This window comes from Platalea leucorodia (assembly GCF_965183815.1).
Source record: "Platalea leucorodia genome assembly, chromosome: 5".
NCBI lineage: Eukaryota > Metazoa > Chordata > Aves > Pelecaniformes > Threskiornithidae > Platalea > Platalea leucorodia.
This window is the reverse complement of record NC_138827.1, coordinates 60,062,164-60,088,286: the sequence shown is the minus strand read 5'-3', so window position 1 is coordinate 60,088,286 and position 26,123 is coordinate 60,062,164. Positions and strand designations below refer to the sequence as shown.

Here is a 26,123-nt window from a genome sequence, read left to right as displayed (position 1 = left end):
AAAACCGTCCACTACACCAGCTTTCAAACACTTGGCATCCCTTCTGCAGAGGTGCAGGCGGCGGCCGTGAGGCTGCTCCAGGGCGCGGAGACAGCACTGTAAATTATCAGCCCCATTTTTGCCCCTTGCTGGAAGAAGGAGCCCCCAGGCCTCTTTACCAGCGACCGAGCTCTGCCGGGCTAAGGGCTCCGGCTCGGGGCGCTGAGGGCCGCCGCCGGCAGAGTCGGGCCGAGCCGGGCCGGGCCGTCCCGGCCTCCCTCCCGCGGAGGTGCCGCCGCGGGGCGGGTCTGAAGGAGGAATGGCTGCGGCGCCGCTCCTGCCTGCCGGAGCAGAGGCGAACCGCCCTCCTCCCGCCGGGGAAAACCACCTTAACGCGGAGGCAGGAAGCCGCCGGGCCGGCAGGCACCAATCAGGCCGGCCCGGGGAGGGAGGGCGGCGGCGGCGGTGGCCGGGGGACGCCGCCGGCGGTGCGGGAGGCCGAGCCGGCCCGGCGGGGCGAGGGGCAGATGGCGGAGGGCGGCCCCCCCGGCGGCGCGGACCCGCCCGCCGCCTCAGGCGGGCAGGCAGGTAACGTGAGGCGAGCGCGGCGCGGGGGGAGCGGCGCTGCCCGCTGCGGGCCCGCCGCCGGCCCAGGGGCTCCTTTCGGGCCCGCCGTGTGCCGGCAGGGGAGGGGACGGGACAGCTCCCCCGGCCCGGGCCGCCTCCCCCGGCCCGGGCCGCCTCTGGCCAGGGCTCAGCCCGGTTTCCCCCCGCTCTCTCCAGCGCAGGTCGTAACCTGAAGGAGTGGCTGCGGGAGCAGTTTTGCGACCACCCCATCGAGCACTGCGAGGACACCCGGCTGCACGACGCGGCCTACGTGGGGGACCTGCCCACCCTGAAGAGCTTGCTGCAGGAGGAGAGCTTCCAAAGGTGAGGGGGGCTTCTCACACCCCGCCCTGCCCGCACCCTCACGCTGCCGTTGGAGACCCTCACGAAGGGTGCGAGGTCCCGCTTAATCGATTTGGGCTAATGACTCCCCGGGGCTGCTCACCCCACACCCGCCTCCCCACAGCCTCCTCCTTTGGGAGACCCCATCCCGCTCCATTTTTTACAGGAGAGGTGTCAGGTTGGGAGGATGCTCCGCTCGCCCCTGGAGTCATCCCCCGGGGTCTCCCAGGAGGCAAATCTCACGCCAGTTCGCAAGCGTGCGGCAGCCGCGCACGAGCTCTTTTCAGATCAGGGTGGAAATGTAATACCATGAAAACAGGAGCCTACGTATAATGGGAAAAACATCCAAAAGGGATTACAATCGAATATAAACCTGAAAAACCCTATGTTACAAAATCTGCCCGGTGCTAAGTCTGTGACTGTGGGGATAGTTAATTAATTTTCCTGCATCATGGAGAAAACTGCTTAGAGTGCAAAATGTCTCCCAGCCTCAAAAAAAGTGTCCTTTCAGCAAAAATGAGAATGAGCTAGCCCCTCTTTCTGCCACCTGGGCAGCTGGGACTCTCGGGTCCCTTGGTCTGAGATTTTTGCCTTATTTTTGTCCCATGCTGTGTCCTTCCCTGCAGGAAAAAGCAAAAGTTTGGCGAGAGGAGGAGGGCTGGACCCATAGCACCATCACACAGGTGGTGAAGTCAACAGAGAAGTGGCTTCTTTGAATTCGGGGGTGTGTATGGGATGGATATCCCCAAACCTCAAAGGTTAAAGGGAGCACTTTTATCATAAGACTTGACAGCTGAGTGCTTGATGTCAGGTTTATACTACTCCTCTTCCTAAAACATGGTTGAAAAAGAATTGTGGCATTGCTCTCCTAGCAAACTCTGTAAATGCACTGTATAAAAACTGCTTTGTCCTGTACCAGTTAACGTGGGCCTGCATGGATTGAGCTAGAAGAGCAAATCTGCTGCTGCACTGGTTAAAGAGCACTTTCGCCAGACTATGTTGGCCTTAAAGAAATCCCTTCCTCTCTACATGTTCTTGCTAAAAGGGTACCCGCAGTGATTTGCAGAGAATTTCGGAGTGAGGTCTGGATGTTTATGAGATTTGTAGGGCTAACCTGAGATCTGGATGAGTGTGACAACTAATACAGGAGATTTCAGAGGGGACCTAAGCAGCCGCCAGCCAGAGCCATCTCTTCTCTAAATTGGAAAAGGCTATTATGCCAGTACAGCCATCCAACAAGGACGCTAATGGCCTACTTATGCTGTTCTGTGCAGGACGGCTGCACTCCCAAGTTTGCTCCTTGCTGGCAGGGCAGAGTTTCCCTGGATTTGTGTTTATGTCATCCCATGGTGCATGGCTGAGTGTGGATGTTGCCAGCAGTGTGATACGGATGTATGCCTGCATTTCTGTACATTGCTCCCCTCCTCCTGTGTTCTCTTGCTGTTTCCCTGCTGCTTTGACACCTTTTGTCCCTTTTGAAGCAGCTTGAATTAAATGGTTGTGGTCCCCAGCTTGGTCACTTCTGATTTGGGACATCTCCCTGTAAAAAGGGAGTATTTTATTTTGTATTGGTAATTTTGACTGAGTTTTGAGGCAGGGTTTGTCCCTCACTGTGCATATGTGCAGCTCCTGACTCAGCAGAGCTGCAATAAAGCCCATCTTCCAGGCATTACTCTGGTACATGCCATAGTCTCTGGCTACCTACATGCAGTGCCTAGTCAGGTTATTGGCAGGAGCTTTTCAGGGCTGCTATAAAGTGCAGTAAAACTTCAAGAGGTGCTGCTCTTCCAGCATCCTCCTCTGGGGCTGGGGGAGGTGGGGTGGCACGAGGTGGCAGGAGGGCTTCTCTGACCCAACGCTTCTCCCCTCTGATGGCAGCCGGATCAACGAGAAGTCGGTGTGGTGCTGTGGCTGGCTGCCCTGCACGCCGCTGCGCATCGCTGCCACCGCCGGCCACGGCCCCTGTGTCGACTTCCTCCTCCGCAAAGGGGCCGAGATCGACTTGGTGGACGTGAAGGGGCAGACTGCCCTCTACGTGGCCGTGGTCAATGGGCACCTCGAGTGTGCCAAGATCCTCCTGGAAGCTGGAGCTGACCCCAATGGCAGCCGGCACCACCGCAGCACCCCTGTCTACCATGCAGCACGTGTGGGCCGGGCAGACATCCTCCGGGAGCTGATCAGGTGAGAGCTCAGGTCCAGGCTGGAGATGGTCCTGGTGGGGAGATGGGTGGCTCTACCTCCCTCTCTTCTTCTCTTGGGATCTTTCCCCCATGGGGCTCGGAGCATCCATTCCCTCCTCACATGCCCATTGCCTCCACAGGCCTGGTGAAGCTGGCCTAGAGATGGACAGGAGGGAGGGTGGAGAGGTGCCCAAAGGGACATCCTTGTCTTCCCCATCGCTTGGCCATGGCCACAGGTCTGTGCCCTGCTATGTGACTAAGACAAAGCCCAAGAGAGGAGTCTGTGTTTCTGAGCCCACCATCCACTATTCAGTCAGAGCCAAATCTTGCAAACTATCTTCCCCTCTCACCTCCATCCTGACTGCCAGCTCCATGCCACTGACTGAATTTATGAGTGAGGTGGACCCCACAGCGAACCAAAAATTGTTTGGAAACGCATCTCTCCTTTGTGTAGCTCTGCTGCTCTGACCATTTGCTGTCATTGGAAGGAGAGATGCTTTTCGCTGGCACTGTCTGTTCTTGGCTGCCTGGCGTTTGCCCGTCACGAGGACACCCTCCGTGGCATCTGATTCGGTCTCCCCTTGCCGGATACCTGATGCACAGCTTCATCAAAGGGGTGGTGTCTCTGGGGCAGGGAGTGACGGTCATCACTATGAGGTGATGAATAGTAACCTTAGCTGGGTGGCGGGTGGCCGGTGACCTCCTGTCCCTCAGGAAATTTCTTCTGCAGCACCAGCAGTGAGTGGGCTCAAAGTCTAGCAGTACGCTGTGCAAACTTGAGTTTCTTCCTCTGTGGCATGCCATGATACTTCCTTTCTTCTAAATTGGAATCTTTTTGTATAAGGGACCATGCTGAGCAACTATGTGGGCCATTGACACCAAATAATAAGGGATCATAAAGGGAAAATGTAGGTTGTAGAAAGAAATAGCAAAAGAGAGGAAAGTTTATTAGGATTCACACAGAAACACTCTCCAAGGAATCCCTTCAGTGACCACAAATGCTAGAAAATAACAACGAAAAGGATTTGAATAGAAAAATTTCAAAATACTTGGGGATTTTCTCCTTTCCTTTTTGCTTGTGGGGAAGTTAATTTTCATAAAAATGCAGCTTTAAGGAAGCTGGCAAGTAGAAAGAAGGGGAGACGGTCCCCCCCTCCTTTCTCCTTTCTCAGCAAGCTGAGAGAAGGATGTCCCCATCGCCATGTGCTTGTTGGTACAGGGTTCAGCTCACATGCTGCATTCCTGAGAATCTCCCCTGATATATCCACAAAGGCAGGGTGAAATGTAGCAAATGGTATTTCAGCAGCACATGGAGAGCTGATGCATTGATTTATGTGTCTACTCCTTGGAATACCGTGCCAGCAATATTAAAAGCAAGATTTTGGAAAACTTTCAGGATTAAAAATTAACTGGAGTTTGTCCAATATCTTTTTATTGGACAATGTCTCTCCCAAGGCTGCTAAGCTAATACCAAATTGTCAGATTGCCCAAAATTTCAAATATCTCGGAGTACGGATTTCACAGATCTGTTCAGAGTTGCATACTTTAAAGTGCAGTCTTATGTTACAAAGCTCACTCAGAGATTTTTAAAATGTTGATTTAAAGAATTTGGCAGGGGGAATGTGATGAGGAAGACACATTTACTGAGATACAAAGAAATATTTCAGCATATTCAGCTTGAGAAAGCCTCAGTGTCCTGAAAAGAAAGCCCAACCCAGTTCAGGCTTGCTGCAGGTGTGTAAACATCACCTGTTTCTTTTTTTTTTTTTTTTTTTAATCATATGGTAGCACAATCAGGATTCCTGAATCCTACCACAATTGCTGAACCAGCTAACCAAGCAGCAATAGGTGAAATTGTATCCATTAATAGTAAATACACACATAGCTATGGAATAGCGATCCATTTTATAAGACGGCTGGCGGAAATATTTATGGTTATATTGCCAGGGTATAGGTTGCTTTCCTAACAGCTTGTGATGTGATCATGCTGTGATGGGATCGGACTGTTGCATTATACTTGCAGTGTAACTGAGGGCTGACCCAGCGTATTCAGGACAAGAGGATCCTTTTGCCACACTAAAAACAGTGAAAAAGAGATCTGACAAATCATCACAATGCTTCAGGCACATGCCTAACTGTGATAAAAGCAGAATTTTGTATTTTGCTTTGAATTGGGGGTTTCCACTGAGAATTTTGATGACATTAACGAAAAAAAAAGGACTGAAATGAAGGGGTACCTGCTGTCTGGTCAGGACCATGGCCATAGGAGGCAGTGGCCATACAACAGCCCTACAGAGGTCCTACAGCAGCACAGATGACTATTCAAATGCTTGTGTAGTCTGATTTTAAGAGGTTTATCTACAGCGAATATGTGTGATTGCCTGTGGAGAACAGACACCTTTTCTTATTTAGCCCTCTGTGCTCCAACATAGGTGAAGTGATACAGATTCAGCAAAGTGCTGTGGAAGTCCCCAAAAGGTGGGAATGTCCCCGTAGTGTGCAGTGATCCGTGGGCCAGCTGCCTGGCCTGGGAAGCAAAGCTCTGTCCTGTGGCTGGTGCAAGGACCAGCTTGGACTCGATAGCATTGTTACTGCCTAGCTCTGTCCTTTTTCTGCAGCTCTCCACCCCACAGGTCTCCTGAGATCTCAGCCAAGGTGTTCATGCTTGGGAGATCTTGTGCATTGGGGTAACAATACACTGCATGCCATTTGCAGCTCTTAGACAAGTTTCCTTGACTCTTGTTCTATGTGTGCTTAATTTAAATGAGACCATTCTCATCCTCAGAATTGAAGCATTTTGTTAAGTATTTGCTGGACAAGGACCAGCCCCTACTGGGTTCAGCAAGAGCTGTGCTTGCCTTGAGGCAGAATTTGTCCCCAGGTGGTTTCCTTATTTGTTTTATTAACTGCAGAAATGAATATAATGCTATCTAGGAAGACAGAAAAATCTAGTTCTCTGAATGCTCAATCTGCAGTTTTGGGAGGGGGACTAGAGGGTAAAGGAACCTTTTATCCCTCTCTGGGGAGAAGGGACAAAGCTTTTGTTGATCTGCAACGCTGCAATGAAAACGAGCCACTCCTTAGGGGATTGCATTGTCTTCCTCCTTGTTCCGGTCCAAGCTGCATGTGAAGTAGATGGAGTTAGTGTCGCCACTGCTTGGGTGTTACCCAGCCTGGGGGAAATAAGTGCTTATTTCTGCTGTCTCTTCTTTCTGCAGCATTGGCGTTTTTCAAATTCCATGCTTTTCCAGAAAGCGACAGTTGGCCTTTTTGCTCCCATTTATTTGGCCACATTCTTCACTTCCTCCAAAAAAATGAAAAGAACCAAAGCCAATAAGCCTTGTTTTCTGCTTGTTCACAATTTAGTGCCATCTGTACTTCCCAAAAAGAAGTATGTTGTGGGTGCTGCTTCTGTTTGATGGCGATGCTGATGTCCACTGAGCAGGGCTTTTTAGCCTCCTCACGTGCCTTCTCTACGCCACAGCAAACCCGGGCCTGCTTTGCTCTGGCCGCAGGGCTTGTGGAGCAGTTAGGACACCATGGCACCATGCGGCGAAGATTTGAGGTACAGGTTTCTCTGTGGGGTAGAGTGAGGCAGGAGCCAGTTGCAAAAGGCTTGAGAGGTTTGCTGCTGCAGCTCGTTCAGGTCTCCCCTTCAGTGCCTGGAGTGATGGCTAGTGAACTGTAATCTCTTGTGCGGTATCTAGTATAATATATAACCTGTGAATGGAGCTGTGCAGGATGGATGGGGAGAGCAGAGGGTCTGATGCAACTATTTTGTGTTTTTCCAGTTTCCTACGTGCTGAGAGTTGGCGGGTACATCCCTTCAGCTGAGCTGAATACTAGGGAAAAGGCCTCTTTTTGACTCCCTGATGGGATTTCTGATGGGATTTCAACCACCCCGGCTCCTTCGGGAGCAGGATTTTGTCATACACGTTTCGCTGTTGAGCACAGATTTCTGTTTCCATTTCCCTGCTGTCTGTGACAGTGAGATCGATTGCCTGTATTGCATTTTGGCCTGTTTTATCCTGGTGGGGAAGTTATTTCACTGCAACTCTTCAACTGAGTCATTTGGAAACATCCCTGCTCCCCAGCCGGCTCATTAGCATCCAGCATTACGTGTTGCTGGCTCAGGGCTGAGCCGTCCCTTGTGCCAAGGCCGTGCTTGGCACATCCGTCAGGAGGGCAAGGAAAGATGTTCCTCAGCGGCTCTCTCCTGAGCCTGGGCTGTTGCGGGCAGAGAAACAGCTTTGCTTCTTGAAGATCAGACTGTGCTGGATATGGCATTCCCACTCAGAAGCCCTGCCAGACCCCTCTGAGGGTAGGTATGGGCAATTCTTGGGTGGCGGGCCCCAGAAGTACCAAAACCAGGCAGAGTGCTCACCCTCTGGGTATGCTTCAGCCTCATCCCCTGCCATTTTGTCACCCTGGGGTGCACTCGTGGTGCTGTTGCCCTTGTTTCCAAACCTCTGCTCTTCTCTCTCCCCCACCCAGGTACGGTGCAGACGTGGATGTGAATCACCACCTCACTTCCCGGGTCCCCAGCCTTTCCCTGCGGCCCCTCACCACGCTGGTGGTCTGCCCGCTGTACATCAGCGCTGCCTACCACAACCTCCAGTGCTTCCGGCTGCTGCTCCAGGCAGGAGCCAACCCGGATTTTAACTGCTGTGGGCCCATCAACATCCAAGGCTTCTCCCGGGGCTCACCGGTGTGTGTGATGGACGCTGTCCTGCGGCATGGCTGTGAAGCGGCATTCGTCCACCTCTTGATTGACTTTGGAGCCAATCTGAACCTGGTGAAAGTGGAGGCCGTGGGAGTTGAATCTACGGGAAGGGTCAAAGTCAACCCTGAAGCTCTGCAGGTGTTCAAAGAAGCAAGGGGTAAGTGGCTTTGACTTACTGAAGTGGCACTGGTTTTATCTGTCTCTGGATTCAGGAGAACTCTTTGGAGAGTTTATTTGGTAGTTGGGAGCTGTTAAGATGGTAGGGTGGATGTTACCATCCTCTTCTGGGTCTGTTTTTCAAGTGCCTTCAACCAAGTGCAAAAAGATTGTGTACTTGAAAGTGTAAAACAATTCTAACACACAAAAAAGATAACTGGGATTTAACAAGCTGTTAAGCTAAGTGTTAATGACTTCACCACCCCTGATATGGCTCCCAAAGAGCTGTTGCTGGCCAGGCAGGCATCAGGCAGGAGAGGACTGTGTGGCTGGCCTCTGCAGCTCCCTGGCACGGATCCTCAGTGTTGCCAAGCTGCTGCCTGACTCCTGCTCTGTCAACACTGATGACTCAACCCAATGGCTTCCCCATAAGCCTCCAGCTAGACTCCCTGTTTTTTCCCTGTTGCATTTTTTACGTTCACGTGATGTTTTCCCTCTTGAGTCCTTCAGCTACCAATGATGCCTATCTCAGCCGCCGAGCCTCCGTCTGTAACTTTACCTTTTTTATCTTTCTCCCAGCACTTTTCCATTGCCTAACCATGTACTCAGCAGCCTGAGGCAGTGGGGTCGTGTCAGAGCTGGGCTTTGGGCCTGCAAACCATAGGCAGGTTATGGCATATCCAGTGAGACCCAGTTCTCCAAGGCCATGCAGGTGTGCCCTTGCTGTTCTTGAGTGACCCTGTGCTCTGCAGGGGGACCCAGGGAGGGACCCAAGAGGTAGTTCTATCTGGACAGGCTACTTGGGAAATAAAGTCACAAGTGATGGTAGCAAGTGGCAGGAGGGAGCTCAGATGGTGGTGGAAAAAGGTGGGAAAAAGTTGGCTTTTTGAATTTAACATCCTCTGGGAAGCGGATGAGTTACAAAAGAAGTAAACCAGAGCCTCAGACCTGAACATGCCTAAATTTACCTGCTGCTACTTTCTTTTTATAAAGAAAGCAACATCAATACAGTGCGCACCCTTGTTCCAGCAAGGGCAGCACCTCATGAAACCACCAGGCTCAGCTGGTGAATGCCAGGGCTTTGCACCAGGGTCGGAAGTGGGGTTTCCCTCTTGAACTCCACAGAAATTTGAAAGGGATTCAGGATGTGGGATACAACCCCCAGCGCCCACCCCGAAGTTATTCAGCTTTGCACATGCCTGGTTTATAAACTTGCCTGGACTTTTGCTGAGAAAAGGTGCACATAAACTGGAGCAGGTGGTTTCCATTAAGCCTGGGTTTAGGAGGCAAATGGGACTCCTCAGGTAGAGCATGCAGGATAATGGAGTGGTGCCGTGGCGGTCCAGTTCCTGAATCAACATGGACACCACCATCCTCTTGTCCCTGTGCTGGAAGAGCTCTCCATGAACTCAAAAGAAGCCCTCAAAAGAAAGTTGGGATAAGGCCTGAGCTGGTCATCAATGCTGTTGTTTCCTAGGGGGTGGTTTAGAGCAAAAATAAAGTCCATGTAATTTTAAAATTATCTGACTAGTATAAAGCCTCTCACAGCCTCCCCTGGTGTGGGTTTGGCAGTGATCTCTTGAACCCTCTCATGCAGGGACTGGCTCCATGGTCACAACCCCATGCAGTTTCCAGCTTGCCCTTCCAAACTGCCCATGTGGCAGCTGTCATTGCTCCAAGTCTTTGGCCAAAAGGTTTGGCCTTTTCACAGGGAGGATTTGTGCATGCTCAGCTCTCCTGCGCTGCCTTTGTGTTGCTGTGCAGGACGTGGCCTTGGTGTTTGGAAGGGGTAAATGGCTCCTTAGCTGTCAGCCAGAGCTCAGCACAATTTACATGCTGTTATCCCGCTCCCTTCCTCTCTCTGTCCCTCAGTAGTTTTTCTCTGCTTTCTTTATTGCAGGCCGCACCCGGAGCCTCTTGTCTCTCTGCCGCATAGCTGTACGAAGAATACTTGGCAAATCTCGTCTGGATCTGATCCATATCCTTCCAATCCCAGACCCCATTAAACAATTTTTACTTCACGAACACAGTTAAAGGGCAACTGGCTGCTTTCCGGGACAGTTCGATTTGGTAAATGAGTGCGCTGATAAAGCCAGGTGCCAATCCTAGCCCTTCCCCCACAGTGAAACACTATATTGCTCATGGAGTGCACATAATTCCCTGCCCCTGTGATTTTCCCCTCCAAATTTAGGGTGCAGTGATTTTCTGTGTCTATTCTTAAGCTACCAGTTGTCTAACTGGTGATCTCTTGGTTGCAACTGGTTGGGTGATGAGGCCAATAAGCGTGTGTGGCTGTTACATGAGCAAATACAATATATCCTATAGCTGTTAGCATATGTCTGTTTGTTATGACTCTACCTCTGTTATTGCTCTGTGTTACACACAGCTTGGGTCTCAGCGGCACTTCTGCGTGGGGAAAGTGTCCGGACTTAAGCCTTTCCTCTTCCTATAGTGTACAAGGGAGTCTCTCCTCTCCTTGTAAAGGTTTTACAACAGCACTGTTCTCTTTCTGCCATCAGTAACTGGCCTTTCTCTTCCCTATGGAGTTTGTGATTGCTGCTGTAAAAGTGGGTGTATTTTCTTCTGTCCTCTTCTGGTGTGAAATGCATCAAGTTTCCTGTCCAGTGCCGTGTGTTACTTGGAGAATTGTATCCGTGTCTCTACGTGCTGCAAGGTAGCTGCTGACTTGGCTTTCTTCATGTAGAGGCCCCATCGCACAGATGGGAGAGTAGCAGAATATGTAATCCTATCCTGTCTGAGTCGTTTCTACAGAGCACCAGATCTGCTGTGGCAGCTTGGCTCTCCCTCCAGCGCTGTAATGGACAAGACAGGGGCTGGCCAGTCCTCCTCCTGACTGCCTGGGACTGGGTCAAGTCTCGTGAGCACTGCCATAGCACAAATGAGAAAACGTGGAGAGAAGAGGAAACCGTAGTTTCACCTCTGGAAACCGATAGCTACACAGCCTGTTGCGGGGACATGATCCCTATGGTTCAGTCACCACTGCAGTGGTGGTGGGACAAGGACTGTGATACTCAGATGAAGCCAGCTCGTGAAGCTGAAAGATTTCAAGGCTACTTTTTGGAAAAGCAATGGCTAAATTAATCTGTTCACTGTAAAATGGGTTTGAATATTTGAGAGTGACCAGGAGCAACAGTGGAGGGGTTGCTAAATTAAACTGTTGTGTTGCTGTGCTGGATACTAGTTGATGCAATGGCTGTGAATATATCTGTGCGTTTATGAAGAAAAAGACACCAAAATGGTCTCTAGGCTGCCTGCTTGCTGTATTGCAGTGATTATGATGTTATTGAAGGCCCAGTAAAGTAGCTGACAATGCACAGCACATAGAAATAGAAGTTTCCTACCTACCTTTTACTTCATATCCCATGGTGGCAGTATGACCAGAGAAAACCCTCCCAGATCCACTTAACAGGTCTGTTTGTTTGCATATTGCTTCTACCAGCGTTGTGGAAAAGGGAGAAGGGACTTTTTGTCTTTTCTTGGAGAGTTAGGAGGTTATGTGCTTCTAAATGCAGTGTTGCATCCAGCAGCCTGGGCTCCTTTGATTTCCAGTGCCTCTGCATTGCTGTTTACCTTCATGTCACAAGCTCACAGAAGAGTGTCATTCTGCAGTGAGTCGACAGCCTTTCATCGGGATCTCAGGGTCAGCCAGCTCCTTAAAGGTAGCGGCATAGTCATTGTATAGGAAACATTGTCAAAGTAGCAACTTTAGAAGGACAGAGATGATGGTCCCTCAGGATCTTGGGTAAAAACTCAGGTGATAATTGGTACTTGCTTTTACTTTACTGTTTCAAGTTCTTTCTAGTCCCTGTGTTATAAGTTGATTTTTTGGACAATTTTTTTTTGCCAGATGTTCTTCCAGTGCTCATGCAGTTGGCAAGGGTGTTTTTCTAGATGTGATCCTAAAGATGGTGTGGATTTACTTATTGTATGGTATTAGTGCCTAGGGACCTGTTGTTGAGCATGGGATGGCAAGGACAGTAAGACAGCCCCTCCTTGGAATGGGATCTAGCTCTGGTCGCTCTTCTCCTTGACCCACTGCAGTAACAGGGAAGTGGGGTTGTTTAAGCTGCCTTGCATTTCAGTTTCAAATGCCTTTGACTGACAGCCCTGGTTATCCTGCCTCTATAGGAGAAGATCTTCAAGGCTGCCCCACAGACTTGTCCTATGGACTTGCCCCATAGGTCTCGACACTAGTTATAAAATGTTCTTTTTTCCAGAGGCATAAATGAATGCAAAATCACAGTTCAGTTTCTGGTCCTCCCACTATGGGTTGTATTTAGGGTGGAGTTCAATAAGTAACGATGGACTTTCTTGTATGTTTTATTATCTGCAGAAGAACACGTGCCTTTCCAAGATGCTTTCAGAGAAGGAGGAAGGGCAGGAAAAACGCAGTCCCTGGTTGTTTCCTGTTATTTCAGTTCCATGGCCAGGCCTGGAAGGTCCAGCTGGCCCCTTACATTGCTCTGATCACTGATTTTTAGGATAAGGTGGCAAAATTTGCACTGCTGGGAACAGGCTAAGGTGTGATGATTACGCTCAGTGCTCAGATACAAAAGCAAAGGATACTTTCAAAACCCTCCTCAGGTGAGATATAATGACAAGGATATGTAGCTGTAGGCATGCTTTCAAGGTGAGAAGGCAGCAGTTCTGCACTGTTTCCTTTTCAGGCTTGCAGATGGTTTAGGTTTTCACCATGCTGGAGGCCAGGGCAGCCCATGAACATGTTGCCTGAGAGTTGTGCGCTTGCTTTATAGAAGTGTTAACATGTCTGAAAGATGCAAACAGGTTGTAAAGCCTCTTGTCACCTTGCTGGTGGAACCGTAATGTTTTGCAGGAGCATGGGCCGAACGTATGCTCTAGCTCCAGTGTAGCGGCAGAAAATGAGGGAGATTGTCTTGAGAAAATGCCATGGCAACCACTTCTTTGGGTTGACTTTTTCCTCCTTGATTTTTGCTTGTTCAGACAGTTTTGCAAATAGGTCACACATTAGTGCCTTTGGGAGAAGGTAGTAGGGTGGATGTGGAAGGCTTGTCTTGAGAAAATGCCATGGCAACCACTTCTTTATTTATAATTTGAGATATGATGATCATGGTGCTCCAACAGTGTGCTGAACTTTGTATGTATGGGTAGTTTTTTTGACGTCAAGCTTGAAGGACTTGAAGGACATGAGTCTTCAAATCCAACTGATGTTGAGTCCAAAGGATTCCCCTGACCATGGATATCTCCAGCCCCTGATCCACAGGTCAAAGGATGGTTCTCCCAACCCAATAGCAAACAAGCTTGAAGTTAACCAATCACTTGGACATTTGCAGAATCAAAGCTTTGAAGTGCAGGAGACATTTTGCCTGGACTACGCATCCAACTCCCATCTTAACTGAGGGACTGTGCCTCCTGCAAAGGTCTCAGTGGTAAACCTGGATGGTCTGTCTTTTGGCTTGAGGGCCTGAAGGGAGTCCAACTCAGGAGGACAACTCACATAATATTAAGCCGTAAGTGCAAACACTACTGTCAGAGTAAGTCCCTATGGACATTGGTTGTTGAGGCTACATAAAGCCAGCTTTGCCTAAGTAAAATGGTTTAATATGCAGATTTAGAAGATCTGGAATCTTAGTTGTAGAGAGAGAATAATGAACCTCACAATAGATTCATGATATTCATAGACCTTGGTGTCCTGTCCTGTAGGGCCAAGACCTATATCCTCTGGCTGTCCCTGTCCTTTTTAGCCCAAGAAACAACAGTCTTCCAGTATGAGATCGGAGTAATACATGCATATTATGTATCTTCACACTACATAAACTGCATTTATTTTTGCCTTAACTTGGACTTCACCATTTCCTCCTATGTAGCAAAGCATTCTCTTTTGTAAAGGTATTCTTTTCCATGTTGTTCATGGGACATGCTCAGATAGCATGAATAACAAATGTGTATTGTGAAGTCATGGGTGGGAAATTAAACATTTCTGCAGTGTACATCCCCTATAATGAAGAATGCCTATTATATTTGTGCATAATATATCAAGTGTGCATTGTGTGGCCTTGCTGTGAGCTTGAGTGGGATAGGATAACGAGATGTGGAAAATGGTTAAAGAACCAAAACAGATCTGGAATAAGCAAAGCCGATCCAAAGCAGTCTTTTTCATGTGGGCTTTCTTCTTCTCTTTGTTGCTGTAGGGGATTTCCAGAGCACAAAATGCTGGTACCCAAATATAATTTCCTACTTTTTGGGAGTTTTGCAAAAGGCAGAGGAACAGCATCTGTTGGGTTGAAGTGGTTTTTTTTTTTCCCCCACCCCCAAAGTCAAGTAAAGCACTTTTTTACACCAAACCCAGCCTTTGAGGTACAGCGCCTCTTTAGCCCTCCCTGTTCCAGCAAAGAAAGCAGTGTAAGAACCTGCCCAGGACAGAGAAGAGGTGACAGAGTTCGGCTTCAATTATAGCTAATCAGTGGTCTGTTGATTTTGCCTGGCGTAAAATGATCACGCACAGCAGCAATATCAAACCTGAGCGCAGATAGGAGGTATCTGTGGTGGGCCTGGATCCATGTGTAGCTGAATAAAGATGTTCCAGTGCAAAAGCATGGCTGTCTGCCTAATTATTTACCTCCCCATGGGAAGGGGGAGTACTGCTCTGTGCAGCAAAGAGCAGGGACTGGATTTGCAAAAGCCTGAATCCCGCTGGCCTCGGCTTGGAGGCTGTAGCTGACTCCTCTGCATGTTTTGTAGCCACTGGAGGGGGCCGGAGAACCGTGCTGCCTGCAAGGGGGTTACAGGCAAGCAGGCAGGGGCTGGGCAGTGGTTTCCTGCACCATTGCCAACTCCTGCCTTGCCACCCCTGGACAATTTTCAGGAGGGATATGGCAGCCAAATCAAAATGTAAATGATGTGAATGTGCAGAGGAGCCCTGTCTCTGGAGCCTCTCCCCTCTGCAAATTCTCTTTCACAAGCTCACGTGTCCTCTCAGCGGTGCTGGCCTGCCCTTTCCTCGGGGTGCCAGGGCAGCTTGTGACAGTGCAAGGTGGCTGCTGTCACCTGCTGCTGGTTAGAGCAGCCCAAAGCCCTTGGCTTTCCACCTGGTCCTTCAAAACAGGCTGAAGAAGGCTCTTCAGACTTCTCATTTCTGCTCCTTCTTTGTACCCAGCTCTGGAAATGTAGCTCCTGGGTTTGTCCTGGCATTACAGTACTCTGAAGTCGGTATATTCCTCAGAATATTTTGATTCTTATAACTTAGGTTTTTCCAGCATTTTCATTGGAAAACTCCCTACAAGCTTAAGCTGCAAGCATTTCTGATGGATGCTCAGTTCTTCCTAGGGGTTAGCAGATGTGCAGGCTCCATCTGCAACACCCGGGCAATTTGTGTTCTTTAGCTCAGGTGGCAGAAAGAGCATTTCGGATACCTGAGGATTTGGTCCCCGTAGCTATCTCCATTCAAGGTCGCAGTCCCTTTTTTAGGATTCCTGCTATTTTTGCTTGGGAGATATTTGTCCGAGCTGGTGCCAGCATTTCCTCTAAAGGCAAAAAGAGTTTCTCCTAAATTGGAAGAAAATGATCAAATCGTTTGGAATTATGGTGATGGTGATTAAAAACAAAGCAAAACAAGCCCTAATCTGGAATTCTAACATCCCCAGCCTCGATATTCCTCTAGCTCAGAAGTGGCTCCCTCCTGCCTCCCAGTGCATCTCCCCCCAGGCTTGTGCAGTAGCCACCCCAACTTGGCACCCATGACCTTTCTGGGTGGTGGGTCAGTGATCGCATCTCTGTGCTGCAGCTTAGAAAGAACAGGAGATTTATTGTCAACTGGGAGAGATCTGTGTGTCTGAGCTGCAAACCTTGGGACAATAAACGTGGAATTGTTTGAAGGGCTGCTAGACTCCAGATGCAATTTTCTATGCTATTAACCTGTCCCCGCTTGGTTATCTCTCTGGAGTAGACAGGCTGGGGTTTCTGGTCACCTCTCACTGAATTTCGTGTATGGCAGGGGAGAAGAGCTCATGGGTGAGTCTGTCCTTGGTTTATATAATGGCATTGCAACATTTTCCTTATTACTCACACTCATTAATCTTAAGATCTAATGCAGAGTTCCCTTTCCTGCAGCAGCAAGGAAGAGAAGAGATTTTGCCTTGCACCGTGTGATGCTCAAATATTTGCTCTGGGCTATGAGAACCAACCAAGACAGCAGTAAATCTCAGGCAGTCTCAAAGCATTTCCTCTAGCATGCGTTACTTCTACTCCCCCAGCCGCTGCTGGGGAAACCTCTACTTGTTTAACTTTTTTTTTTTTTGTTCCCTATCAGCTCCTTCAGGCTTGTCTTCCCTCCCAATGAGCTCTTGGTCCCCTGCAAGTTGCAACCTGGAAGAAAACGGAGACGTCTGTGGCTCACCTGTGGTGTGCCTGAGAGACAGGGCAGCACGTGTGGGGTGCCTGGCTCCTGCGCCCACACCAGCCCTGCACAGGGGAAAGGAGGCTGCGGCCCCCCAAGACCATAGTTTCACTGCGGAGCTCATTAACCCGTCTCCAGGTATACGCATTTCCTGCTGCTTTCAGCACATTTTCCCTGCTCCGACGCATATGTACGGGTCTGATTTGTACTGTTCTGTTTTGCACTTTTTTTCCACTTTTTTTTGTTGTTTATGCTTCAGAGACAAATGAAATCTGTTTTTGTTTACTGGAAAGAATGCTTTATTTTCCCATCATCGAGCATCTGGTGTTTGTAAAATGCACGACGAATCTTTCCAACAGAAAATCAGCCAGCCTGAGTGTGCCTGGCCAGGACTTCACGTGTGCCACAATCTTGATTCTAAAAAGGTACTAAAAAGTCCAAAACAAGAAAGTGCCAGCCAAACACGCTGCACAATGGTGAAAATCTACAGGTAAAATGCTGGAAATTCACATTTCTGATCAAATGCATGTTTAGCAAAGGCTGTGAGTTACCACAAGGCTCAAGTAAACCTTTGCCTACAAGCTTCGTGCAAGAAGGGAACAGTGGCAGGTGGTGCGTACCTGTGAGCTCCAGGAACAAGCATCTCCAAATATTTTCATAGGATGCTTCTGTCACTAGGAAGTCAGAGAGAAAAATAAAGCCAAGATGGGTAAGATGGAGTAGGACAACTGGTATTGTTGATTAATGGCTTCAGCCATCCCCCAAAAGGTAGCAGGATGATGTACGATCTGTACACAGTCCACTCCCCATGGCACAGGCTTTCTATAAGCTTTCCAAACATACCAGGGTGAGGTGATGCTTGCAGACACAGCATTTTCTCTCATGGCATCTTTCCACAATCATCTGAAAGCTGCTAAGGGAATTCTGGAAGCTGGTTTCCAGCCATGATTCGCTTGGCCAACTCTGCACTTGCCTTTAATTTTAATAATTTGGCGACATCCATTTACTTAACATTTTGCAAAGCAGGGTCTGCATTTGCTCACAGAAAATGAGAGTTGAAGGATGGTAAAATGCCTTCATAAATTGGAAGTTAAATTAAGAAATCTTTTTAAAAGCACTAAGCGCTGCTAGCTCCATGTAGTTGTGTCACTTACGGCATTGAGAGCTGTGGTACCGGTTGGAGGCATGGAAGATTAAGGAGGCACAGGGAGTGGGGTGGCTTGTTTTGTGGGTTTTTCTGGCCTTTCTGAGCCTGTTTTTGTTTGCAGTTGGAATGAAATAATAGATTCATCCCTTGTTTCATTTCCCACAAAACACAGTTTTTACCAACAAGTCTTAATTTTGGAAAATTTCAGCAACTGAATATTTCCTATCAGTATGAAAGCAGCTCCTGAAAGTTTTCTCTTATATTTGATCATATCAATGTTATTCCATGACGCTGTCTGTAGTGGAAAGTGTTGTGATGCAATAGATGCAGTATTTAATTTAATTTTTTAATTTTTATTTTCAAATTACTATTGGTAGCTGCAGCTTGGTCTTGATTGGAAAATACATCAAATTAATTTGTTCAAGTTATTATTTTTTTAAATGAGAACTGTTTTGCTTTGTTCCCCATTGACCTAGGATGAGGTTAAAGATTGCGTGCTGTATTAGACACTAAGCATGTTTTCAGGGGTTGCTTGGGCACCACCAAGATTCACAGATAGATGCTCTGAAGAGCAGTCCAGGGCATATCAGCGTGGTGCCATCTTGCACAGATGAGTGACAAAGCCCTGGTCATGCACTGGCACGCGGTGGCATCTCTGAGCAGCACTTCATTGCTGGGCAGTGCTTGGTAGGATGAAGCTGCTGGGCCTAGAAAAGCCTGGCTCTGTTTTGAGATACTGCAGTCTTTGAGTCTTTGTGGCTGTGTAACAGCGATCTTCCTCGCATCTCAACACCACCCTAGCACTTGGGCACGTACCTCCAGATACTTCTTGTCAAGCTGGAAATGAATTTTGCTCTACAATAAACATGTTGTAAGACTTTCTGTTGTTTAAAGGCGTTCGAGTCCTTACCTTCATCAAAGCAACCAATAAAGCCTCCTATAAATACTACCTAGGAAAGCAGAAGTTTCCAATTACCCTAGCTCCGCTCCTAATATCAGTTACTGTAATTACCAGCCTCCATTAGTGCAAACTTTCTTAAAGCCAAAACATCAAAGCAGAGGTTCTTCTTTGCCTCAGTTGGTGACTGCCACCAGTCTGGAGGTGGGTCATCTTGGACTTGGCGGACTTGGCAGTGTTAAGTTTACAGTTGGACTCGACAATCTTAAAGGTCTTTTCCAACCTAAACGATTCTGTTTCTATCCGTGCCTTCACACATGCCAGCTGCTCTTTCCCTGCCTGCTGCAGCATCTCCGTGGCCTTCATGACACAATACCGCAGTGTCCTGTCCAAATCACCCATCATTCAAACCAGAACTGTAGCCTAAAGGCCATCTGTGAAATCTGAAAGTTGAGAATTATTTTTAACTCGGTAGCCTGAGACAGCGTCTGGTCCCTCTTGCTGGGAGTTGTTCTTGCTGGGTGTTCAGTGAACTTTGGGTTTAGTCCATAAACTTTCAGTTTAGTGATAACCCTAAATATTTCATGCATCGTAGACTATGAATGATGCAAAGATGTCAGCAAAACGCATTGTGCCAATGCAAACAACACTAGGAAGTTTTACTGTTCCCACTGCTGGTGCATGAACCTTGTTCCTCTTCACTCTGCATATGTGTCCGTGCATCAAGAGAGGCCAAAAGAAGTGAGGTGCAGGTATGAATCCCATAATGCTATGCTATCCAAAGACAAAAAATAGGATAGTTAAAGGTTATTTGTGCATTCAGACTTCTGTAACACGGAAAGGAGCTCTGTGTTGTTGTGAACTGCTGCAAGTTTGTGTTTGCTTCCCAGCAGTGAGCATTTAAAATGCCAGGGAAACATGGTGAGTATGCATCATTCCACTTCGAAACAGCACAGAATTCACTGGGCAGCCTTGGCTGGATGTACTTTCACGTGGGATCCTCTTCAGGGTCCAGTGGGAATATGGACAACACCACCCTGCTGTTTGGAAGAAATTACTTAATTGGTGATGCATTCATTTCCAAGGTCAGTGAAAATGGTAAATGTGCTGGCAAACGGGACGTCAATGGGTGTCCGCTGTGAATTTGGCTCTTCTGATGTTCCTTTTCTCTGGTATGAAAAATGATTCACCCAGCTTTGAAGTACCCAATCTTGTTAGCATGGGTCAGATGTTTAAACATAACTAAGGATATTATATGGGCTAATTAAATCAAGGCATCTGGTGTGCATATCATTCTGCAGATAGGTTTCCATGGAAAACAGTTTATATGCCATGACTGTCATTAGAAGATTAGATTACAAATCAGATGGATCTTGTGTTCTTCCAGAGACCACCTCTCTTTAAAATGAGGTTTAGGCTACTAGATGGAGCTGGCTAAACAGCCCTGGCTGCTTGGGTGCCTGTTTGGCCCCTGAGCAGCTGGCATTTCAAGTCTACAAGCCCACTCCTCCCTGCAGCATCTGCTACTCGCAAGAAGATATTCTTGATGTTTCTGTCCAGATGACTCTAGGTGTGCATCGGTGTATCAGCATTTTATCTTTCAAGTGTCTGAAGCTGCCTATTTGCCTTCTCTATAGCCAACAACAAGAAAGGGGATAGAGCAATGAGCTCTCTGGCTTAATGTGTCTCAGGCATGTGCAGTGGTCAGGTCCCATGGGTAGGTACAAGCCTGTGAGCCTCCAGACCCATTTTCTCACTGACTCTGTTTTTTTCCTTCACGTCACCTTCCCCCTCTCTGTCCAGACTTCCCTGAGCCCAAGCTGGGTCACTGTGGGCAAGTGCCATGTCTACTCCCTGTGATTCACTGCCAGCAGGAATGTGTGATGCTGGGATGCGGGAAGTCCAAGACCGGCGATTCATTTCCCTGCAACCACCAAGCACTGACGTTGGTTTATCCCCACTGGGGGTAGGGAGAAGGGATTTTTCACCAAACTACCCCAAATATTGAAGTCCCCACATGTTTCAGCTATTACTCACGCTCTCTTAAAACAGAAGTAGCCCCTGAAAGAATGGGTCAGAGCCTGCCTTCGTGCAAGTCAGCATGGTCCATTGGAGAAGCAAAACCAATTTGTACCAGAAGATTTTAATTAGTTCAGGAATTTAAAAGCCCAGCGGAAAACTGGGCTCAGGCAAACACCGTTTTATTTTGATGTCTGAGACAGTACTGCGCCTTTTGCTCTTGTTTTTTGCTTCCCTATTCACCTTCAAATTTGACACAGAGCTGTTAATCATGGGCCCTTCAAGTCCACAGTGGTCTGAATGATTATGTCTGCAGTAGGAGGTCAGCAGGTCCTCAAGCAATGCTGAAAGCCTCCTGTGCAACACAACACCATAGGACAGAGATGGCCCCAGGTTTTTTGGGTCTCTGGACAGATGGGAAGCACGCAGCATTTGGGTTTTGGGTGTCTTGTGGCTTGTGGGACTTTCGTCAGGCTGCAATTCAGCATGAGCCGGTCTCCTCTTGGTGCTGCCAAGATCCAGGAGTTAATTCTTATTCCATGAGAAGGCCAGAGCTTGCATCCAGCCAGTTCCCTGGGGTGCAGAGAAAGAAACTCTCTGAGAAATAAACACAGACACAAACAAACACCAGACTTGGCACACGGCTTCGCAGGCAATGGGAATATCTTCTAGATTCCCGCCGAGGTAATTGGACTTCAAGGAAGCTTCCCTGCTCTGCCCTTTGGCTCCTGAGGAGGGTCTGCTTGCCAAAACTCTTTGTGGCCCCTTGAGCCACGCCTGCAATGGATGCTGCACTTCTGCCAGTCCATCCCACCCCAGCGCTCGCCTGCGCAATTGCTGCATTCCCCATCTAACCTATTCCCAGGGATGTGCATTGAACCTCCTCCCCAGTAAACCCACCCTCTTCTCATGCATTTTATTCCAATTCTTGGTGTTCCTCATGAGAAAGGTTCCTTAAATCTCACTTATGTCATCTTACACCTACTGAGGTTGTCCTTTCTGCCGGGTCTTTCCCATAGCTGGGGTGGGATCCGGTCCTGGCTTGCAGGTACATGTATGATGATGGCTCTTCTCTCCTGAGCCTTTGTTTGCACCTTGGCATTGCTCCACAGCTTTCTTGAAATGCAAGACCCAATCCCAGTCCTACCTGCACTGAACAATACACCAGCACTGAATAATATGCCAGAGCCTGGATGCTTTCCCCAAAAATGACGTTATTCTGCAACGTAAACATGTCAACATTTTTCAGGCTTTCAGAAGTCACGGGAATATGGAAAACCCCACACCTTACAAACCCTGTCTTTCTGAGCTGTTGTGTTTTCCTCCATCTTTCTTTTGCTTCCTGCAGCTTTACATCAGCTTTGCAAATTTTAAAATACTTGCCAAATTTTCTCCTTGATCAGGAGGGAGAGGAACTTTGCTCCTTAACTCCCGAATTGCAGCATTTCAGCAGGGGAAACTCAGTGAGTCGCAGTTGTTCGATGCGTTGCCACAGGCAGCATCCTTGGTGGTGGCGGGCTGGGTGGTCCAGTAACACCCCTGTAGAGGAAAGCAGAAATGCATGCCTGCATGTGTGGTTAAATAGCTGCAGCGCTCGATGTGGTCAGCCAGATTTCTGTTTGATAGTGAATTTGCTCTGATTTTATCCTATGTCTCACATGAAATGATACAGGCTAATATTTCTCTGTAATTCTGTGGTTTCCTTTTTGTTTGGAATTGATGAAGCTCATTTCAAAAACCAATTTCAAGTGTAAATGGAAGCCCATCCATGCCTGGGGCAAGAAAAATGAATTTTTAAGTGGGAATAAAAAGGATTTAACTATGCAGAGTCTAGTAAATACTCACTTTGGGAAACAAACGGCTGTTTTGCAGCTTAGGCTGGACATGCTTTTAAAAAATAGATCATTCACCAAAAGTGAAAGGCAGCTTATTTCTCATGGATCCTTCTTCAGACAGGAACAGTTTTCCTCAGGACCATCTCTGTATCCTAGAAGCTTGACCATGCTTAATGCCAAGCAAGGAAAGTTACACCCTATGGTTTTTGAATTACAAATGGGAAATCCATACTGTTTTGGAATAAACAGCACTGGCCATTAGACAGTCGATTTGGTTACTATTTGGTCACAACTGCATAAGGAACAGCTCTAGTGGAAAAAAAAGAAGCAGCAGTAACAGTCAATCGTCACTTTTTTTTCCCCCTGCCTGGAAAACTTGGAGTTTTATGGCCTATGAACCACAAATTAGAATTGCAGGCAACAGATGAAGCTTCACTATAAATCCAGCTAATGCCAATGTCTGTTGGCGATTGCAAGGAGGTGGTTGTCAAAATGCCCCTTTGGCAGTTCTTGCCTGAACAGGCTCTTTCCAACCAGCCAGGATCAGCAGGTGGGTCCGGACCCCTTCAGAAAGACAGAGCATCCCTGGTGCAACAGCCACTACCTCTGCTCTGGGGAACCCCTGGCAGGCAAGCCGTGTCCCCTGGGTAGGGACAAACGAGGCAGCTGCTGCTCCTGCAGTCAGCATCTGCCATCCCAGTTAGTCTTGAAGGGCTCCTTCAGTACTTCCCCCAATCTCCATTTTCTCCAAGGAGCTCCAAACCTGTCCTGTCCTGTCCTTCCTCGGGAAAGCAGATTGCTTGGCCAGGTAGGAAGACTTGAGCCAGCTTGTCTCCAGAAAATTAATCCCTGTACTTGTTTGTCCTTCCTAATAGAAAGTTTTCTCTAATTTCTGACCTGAACCCATCTGGCTGTAGTTTAAGCTGGTGCTCTGCTCTGTACCATGCCACGCTGCAGGCGAAGGACACAGTCCTCTCCAAGTGTTTCACGGGTAGGGGCCAGGATAAGGTCACTGGATGGAAAAAATGTTTCAGACATCCTGGACTGGAGTCAATTGCTCAAAGATGATGCCACTTTAGGACTGATCAGTTAGGCTGCTGAGTCTCCCACCAGTGCTCCAGAAGGAGCACCTCTGTCACATCTGCCAGCGCCGTTGTCTTGAGTAACCCAAAGGAGCTCCATGCACGATGCTCCCACGTTTAGGAAGGAACTCAAAAGGTCTCAGGTTGCCTTGGATGTTTCAATGCCCACCCGTGGTGTTTGTTCACAGCTCGGATGCCTTCCAACAGGAAACAGGAACAGCCTCAGGCAGAAGCTGCTCTTCCAGGAACCAAAAGGGTGGTAGGAAGCGCTGTACCACCATTAGGCATGTCTGAGACATCATATCTGTGACCTTGTGAGGTCTTGGTCTGATCCAGTTCAAAGCCACTATTTGAGGAGCACAGACCACAGTTTTGACTTTTGCATTCCTGCTTAGATAGGCATTTTCTCAAGTACTTAAATGCCTTAGGTGTCAGGGGAATGTATGTTCCTAAATCACTGATGGACATCGGGAAAACCTGTCACCTCCTAAGCCAGCAGGACTATTATCTGAGCTGGTACATTTTGTTGTTGAAGATGTTTGATGCGTGGAGTCCTGCTGGCTTCAAGACCTTAGTGATGGGAAGAAGTGTTGAGTTTATCCTTGCTAATAAGGAAGAGCTCACAACCTTTTTCTTTTATACATGCAATTGTTCTTGGTAACCAGAGGAGATGTACAGGGCAGCATGACACCTTTTCCCAGCTGGGGAGTCTGCAAAATAGTTTTCCTTGGATATTCACAGATGGCAGACGAGGATGCCAGGGGAGCATTAGGGGAAGCTTGAGTCCTTGCATCCTGCCTTGGGCTTCTCAAGGCACAAGTTCTGTTGCTCGCAAACACATTTGGACTCCTGAGATCTCTTTCAGATTGAAGGCAGAGCTTCAAAGGGGTACAGAGCCATTTCAGAGCATCCCATAATCATTCTTAAATGTACATATTTAAAAAATGAGAAAGAAATGTGCTTTTTTCCTTACTATCCATGCCAACAACAGGGATGGAGTATGGCTTACGGGGAAATGTATTTCATAACCCTACAGGATTTCTTCTTCTTTTTATTTTTTTTAATAGAGTCATTCCTGGCAACTACCCAGGATTTGAAAGACAGGTTTACGAATAAAGTCCACACAAGGCCCAGAGCGATAAGACTATGGTTTTACTGGTTGACTTGGGAACTAATGCGGAGGGCAGGCACTGTGTGTCAGTTATACGCATTTCTTCCTTTTTTTTTTCCATTAACGATCACCATTAGCAATTGCACTCAAACAAACAAACAAATAAGTCCATTTAAATACTGGAGTTTTTTCTGTCCCTTCAACCATGAATAATTACAAAATAATCACCAAAGTCTGGTTTCACTCGGCAAATGTTTCCAGGTTTTGTTTTCTTTTTAAATAATTCTGGGTTCCAGCAGTTGTGTCCTTCCCCCCCCCCCCTTTTATTTTTTGGAAGCAATTTCAGCTGGTCACATTTACTGATGCCTGGCACAGCATGATCAGAAAGCATGTGAGCTTCTTTAATGCATTTCATCTTTACAGTGAACCTTTTTCCTGCCTTTGCTAATAGCCTGAGCACGCAACTTTTCCAAGCATATGTGGCCCCAAACTACACCCTGCTGCAAAAGTGGCAACATCTGCTGGCAACACAAGTTTTCTCCCAGTTAAAATGCAGGCAGGACCTAACCAGGCCCTGAAGAAAAATCCTTTAATTGGGCTAATTGCATGTGGTTAAAACCATGTTGAAGCTCAGTTCCAAGTTCAGTGTCAGATTTACGTGCTACAGGCTGGTGTGGAGAGGGCCTTGGATGCGTGGAGGTCAGTGGTTTGGGTTCACATGAGTTCAGGAGAAAAACACTTTTTCATTTCAGCTTACCTGGTTTCCCTCTCTGCCTTTTCCTCACCCTCCCAGTTTTCCTTTGTGCTTCAGTTTCACCCCAAAGAAAAGCCCAAGTTTGCTTAGTTTCAAGCTCAAATGGAAACAACTGAATTTCATCTGATTTTCACCCAATGCTGTAAATCACCTTGGGCTGACTTGCTGCACTGTGCGAGCCTATGGAGGGCAGGAAAACCTTTTAGTAGAGCAGGCAGGAATATCAAATTCAGGTTCTTAATGCAGCCGCAAAAAAAAAAAAAAAAGAATTTTCACCTGATTGCACAGTGCTGCCTTTAAATGGAAGCAGGAGCTTTTCTTTCACTTGCAACCTGCCTTGTGTTGTCCTCCAGGTGTCCAAAATGAAGGTTTCCCTTGTTTTACTATTGGAAAACTCACTGGTGCCTTAACATACCATCGTACTTCTTGATTCAGGAAAGGGGGGATGTCCAAAGACAAGCTGTGTTATTTCATTGCCGACATTTTTATTGCACTGTGTTGTGTAATGTGCTGGGAAAAGCCACTAAGGCAGATTTCTTGGGAAGGTTTTGTACAGGCCCCCATCAGCTACCTTCTCTAATAGCATCCCTCGCTTCCCCCTGTCCTGAAGTACTCTCCTGCCCCCAGGGAAGCCTGTTGGGAATAACACATCACTTTTTGCTCGTTTGATACTTTTTAATTTGACAAGTATCTTATTTTGCCATTAATCCTTTTTTTAAATGGTTTTAGGGTTTCCCAGATGCTGTTTGCTAATTTTGTGTGAGATACGTACAGGCAGGAGAAAAAGTGGATGCATGCACATTACATGCCTTTCGTTGGCCATTGAAGTGCCATGATTATATTAATATTCATTGCATGTCTTCATTTTTATTGCTGGAGTCTCTCTGTATCGTGGC

General features: G+C 47.7%; 1 protein-coding gene across 3 annotated transcripts; it reads left to right on the top strand.

The window, feature by feature from the left end:
• Positions 1-298: 298 nt before the first annotated feature.
• ASB1 (ankyrin repeat and SOCS box containing 1) lies at positions 299-16,695 on the top strand (the record flags this gene model as incomplete). Of its 3 annotated transcripts, XR_014228364.1 has the most annotated exons (7): positions 299-567; positions 763-909; positions 2,806-3,108; positions 7,602-7,987; positions 9,887-10,056; positions 16,295-16,519; positions 16,641-16,695. XR_014228364.1 is itself a non-coding variant. In XM_082313942.1 (6 exons), the coding sequence occupies 5 exons, from the start codon at positions 299-301 to the stop codon at positions 10,018-10,020; spliced, it is 1,239 nt and encodes a 412-aa protein (XP_082170068.1). In that variant the 3' UTR covers positions 10,021-10,056; positions 16,295-16,596. The 3 variants fall into 3 exon arrangements, 2 of the variants coding, with proteins under 2 accessions (XP_082170068.1, XP_082170067.1); XM_082313942.1 differs by lacking the exon at positions 16,641-16,695 and having other exon boundaries at positions 16,295-16,596; XM_082313941.1 differs by lacking the exons at positions 16,295-16,519; positions 16,641-16,695 and having other exon boundaries at positions 9,887-14,565.
• Between the last annotated feature and the right edge of the window lie 9,428 nt (positions 16,696-26,123).